The sequence below is a fragment of the Triticum aestivum genome, chromosome 7B (assembly GCF_018294505.1).
Source record: "Triticum aestivum cultivar Chinese Spring chromosome 7B, IWGSC CS RefSeq v2.1, whole genome shotgun sequence".
NCBI classification, from domain to species: Eukaryota; Viridiplantae; Streptophyta; class Magnoliopsida; order Poales; family Poaceae; genus Triticum; species Triticum aestivum.
In genome coordinates, this window is record NC_057813.1 from 96,789,817 (window position 1) to 96,793,792 (window position 3,976).

The window sequence follows — 3,976 nt, forward strand, 5'->3', positions numbered from 1 at the left end:
TTTCATGACCAAATTCGCCACCAAATCAGTTCATCATATGCCAAACTTGAGGAAATCAACAGAATTTCATGACCAATTTCACCACCAAAGCAAGTTCATCATATGCCGAAACTAGAGCAAATTTGACAGAGTTCGCGACCAACTTCACCATCAGACCACTACCTACTGGGTCCAAGACGATCAACGAAGCAAAACAAGGAGAAAGACACCAAACATGCCCACATCAACAAGGCGTCTCTCACACTCTCGCGTCGGCCATCCTCCATGAGCACTACCACGACGGCACTGCCTACTCGACCTTGACGTGGAAGACGTCCGTGCGCTCCTCCTCCTTGACCTTGAGCAGGGTGACCCAGAGCACGCCATTCTTCATCTCGGCCTTGATCTTGTCCATCTTGTACGCGTCAGCAGCGGGCATCTCGATGCGGCGGTTGTACTTTGGCACCGCGGAGTCGTCGTCGCCGTCCCAGGGCTGCTTCTCGCCCTCGCCCTCGATCACCAGGATGTTCTTGTCCGCGCGCACCTTCACGTGCTCCTTGGTCAGCCCCGGCATCGGCACCTTGAGGTACACCGCGTCGTCGTCCTCCTTGGCCACCCACCGTCCGAGCCGCGACGCCCCAGCACCAGCAGTGGAGGAGAGGCCGCCGGTCTTAGTTGCGACGTCCTCCATCAGAGACAGCAGACGGGCCATGCTGGTCGGCGCGCCGAGCGGGTCGAGCACGTCTGCAGAATCAACACCGAGGACACCAAAAGCAGATCAGAACGCCGATTTGACTCACGATGTTGAGACTTCAGAACGAACGCAAGGAAACGGCGCACCACAGGTGGGGAACGGAAGCATACCCTGCGAGAAGAAGCTGGGGATGACGAGGTCGCGGTCGTCGTCGTTGTCGTCGTCGTAGCGGCTGACCTCCTTGACCTGGGTGTTGTACGGGCAGCGGGCGGCGGTGACGGCGGGGGAGCGGAGCGGGCAGAAGGCCACGGGAGCAGCGGACTTGAGGAGGCTGGCCGGCGCGGCACCCTCGCCCTTGCAAACGACGGCGGAGGCCATGGTCTCTCTCTCCTCTTTCTCTCTCCTCTTTCCCTCTCTCTCTGCTGTGATGATTTTGGATTCTTGCGGCGAGGGAGAGGGGGTGCGAAATGGTGGGGGGTTTTGTAAAGGAGGAGCGGGAAAGCTTTCTTGGGGGAGGGGATGGTGAACTGGGTTGGGGCCTCGAGCCTTCCAGAACGATCGGGAGACCACAGCTTCACGATTCGTGCTGCTTGATGTACCACGATCGATGGCCATGGATGAAGATAATTGTGGATCTGGTGTGCTGCGCGAGGCAACAGAGGTTCATCTGCAAGGAATAAACTACTCGGTTATGGGCGATTTGCTTTCTCTAGTGTGCTTGCCGCTGGGCAATAAAGCAATCAACATCACACACCATTGTTTTCTTCTAAATAATTCTTGTGGTACTCAATCTGCGTTTACAATCACGGTGCATAACGTCCAAAATATCCTTTGAGCCAAATCCAAGCCATACCGCACTTCGGCCTTCAGACCTATCAAAACTTGCAAACGCGTGACTAGAAGAATTCTGAATTAACACCATTTTCTTGAGAACGAAAAAATGGCAAATGTACACATTATGAAAATTCAGGCAATCAACCAAACATGCTCTCACGTCAAGACATGCAGGGCTTTATTTAACAGTTAGTCTAATTCACATCTAGATGTTTTTTAAGGATGTCACATCTAAGCTCCCACAAATATATAATGCAACAACAAGAAACAAAAAAAATTAGGACAAAAAAAAAGACCACAAATACAGTGGACATCAGTTTAGATGTGACATAACTATGTCACATCTAGATGTGTCCTAAACAAACCATTTATTTAATAGGTTGTTATTTAATACAAATTCCGGTAAAACAATATATTTTATGTGTTCAAAGTGTAGAGTTTATAACCATGTTCCAACAACTTGATGTCATCGGACATCACATATTTCGGTGGACTCATTACTCATAATAATTAAAAAACAGTACAATAGCGTCTATGTATATACTGTGTTTAAAAAACGGTAAAATGGAGCGAGCTAGGAGCAACCACACAACTCTTTGGTTAATGGGACCAGAGAGATGTGACTAGGCCTCCAATTCTTGGCTTGATTGATTTTATTTTATTTTTGAACATAAGGAGTTTTATTACTTTTAAGAACATTTTACATAAAGTAGCATGAATGGTGACACGCTAGATACACAGAGAATGTCCCTTCCTGGACACAGACCTATGTTTGGACATAAGCACGTGATTGTCAATCTTGTAGGCTGGATTTTCCCTGCTAATCTTGCTTGGTGTGTGCTTTGACATTTGAGTTCCTGTGAATACGTGAGATCCTATTGGCTTGGAAGGAAGCGTTGGCGTGTATATCCGCTAGAAGAGGTCTGGTTATCAAGTGACCTGGTGCATTCATCATATTGCTTGATGCCGCCGCTGATGCCAAAACATAGCAATCAGTGTTGAAGACGGGCTCTTGCAGTTGTAAAATCTCTGCTAGCTTGGTGGCAAGAAGAAGGCGAAGGCCTTAGCCTGGAGTGGTGAAGTAGCTGGAGGAGACAAGGCCGAGACATAAAGCCGCTTGAAGTGTTGGTTGCTGTCCACCTCGATGAAGAGGTCGATGCCTGCTGGAGTTGGGTGCGTATTCTGATCTGTCTTCCAAGCCACATCACAGAAGATGGTGTCACCTACAAAACAAGAAAATTTTGAACCATAGGTCCGGTAACATGAGCCCGATGCGTGTCAGTTGTAGTTTTTGGAGGTTGATCTCCATAGAGGGTTGAGTCTTCAATTTTTGATCCCTAAACAATAGCATTAGAAATAGCAAAAACCTGGGCAGGCCTTAGACACCTCTTGTCAAAGAGACAATCATTTCTTGCTTTCCAAAGGCACCAAAGAAAGTGTACAAGCTTTATGATATTGATTTGAGGATGACCTGATGAAAGTAGAGCTTGTATCATGTCATGAACATAACGGTGAGAGGCAGCAAGAACTTCAGTTTTAGTATACCAAGGATGACAATACCATGCAAATTTAGAGGGCAAAGAAAGAACCTATGCATTTCATTTCCCAAATAGCCACTCGGGCTCAATATGGTTCGAAAATTTACTTGCACGTTTATCTGTGGGGGTGCCTTTTGAAGAAGCCTCTAGGCAAAAGTTTGTACCCGAGGCGCCATGGATTTCACCTACCAAACCTGATTTAAAAGAGATATTATCTGTGAAGAGACCACACTGGGTTGCTGATTTGCACGCAGGGCGAGATGGTTGAAACATTGCTTGTACGGACTCTTAGAGGTACAGTCACGTGCAGGGGTTATTTTCTACAGCAAAATGTGCCGCCCATCTGAATTTATAATTGGAGTTTGAAGGATAGCATTGGCTGTTTGAGAGCTAAACAGAGAAATCACTAATTATGCATTCCAAGCCTTTTGGTTAGGTAGCCAAAGATCCTTACTATATCAGGATAAACAAAGGGTGGAGTCTGAATGGTAAGATTTTCGTAAATGGTTTCCCACCCGTGGAACCAAGTACTCAATATAAAACTGCTACCATCAATAATTTGGTAAAAAAAACTACTGAAGTTAAAAGTGGTTTTACCTTGAGGATGGCAGCCCAAAAAGCATATTTAGGCTTGTCTGACTTTGCTCTCCAAATAGAAGTATCATGATAGTACTTGGCTTTGCGGATTAACGCAAGTTGGCTCTATGATTCTCTAGCTAACATCCATGCAGCCGAGAGGATAAGACCTTGATTTACAGCTTGCAAATTTCTAACTCCTAGTCACCAATTTTCTTTTCTATGCAAATGTCAGTCCATGCCCGTAGACACAAGCTTTTTGTGATAGCCTCATCTTTAAGTCCTGTCCACCATAAAAACATGATCATAGACGTGAGCTTTGCAAGGTATTTTTTGGGAAAAATGTTAGACATGT

The 3,976-nt window shown here is 46.3% G+C and overlaps 1 protein-coding gene across 1 annotated transcript; it reads right to left on the minus strand.

Annotated features, from left to right (window-relative positions):
* On the minus strand, positions 1-1,156 carry LOC123161085 (26.2 kDa heat shock protein, mitochondrial). Its single transcript, XM_044578936.1, has 2 exons — positions 844-1,156; positions 1-723 (listed from the first exon to the last, which is right to left on the minus strand). Exons 1-2 carry the CDS (start codon positions 1,049-1,051, stop codon positions 290-292), a joined length of 642 nt encoding a protein of 213 aa, XP_044434871.1. The 5' UTR covers positions 1,052-1,156; the 3' UTR covers positions 1-289.
* Positions 1,157-3,976: the final 2,820 nt, after the last annotated feature.

Bases quoted from the DNA above. Each gene is read 5' to 3' on its own strand.
- LOC123161085 (XM_044578936.1), bottom strand. From the start codon at position 1,051: ATGGCCTCCGCCGTCGTTTGCAAGGGCGAGGGTGCCGCGCCGGCCAGC. The intron at 724-843 runs GTATGCTTCCGT...TTGATTCTGCAG, and splicing joins CCCCAGCTTCTTCTCGCAGG to ACGTGCTCGACCCGCTCGGC.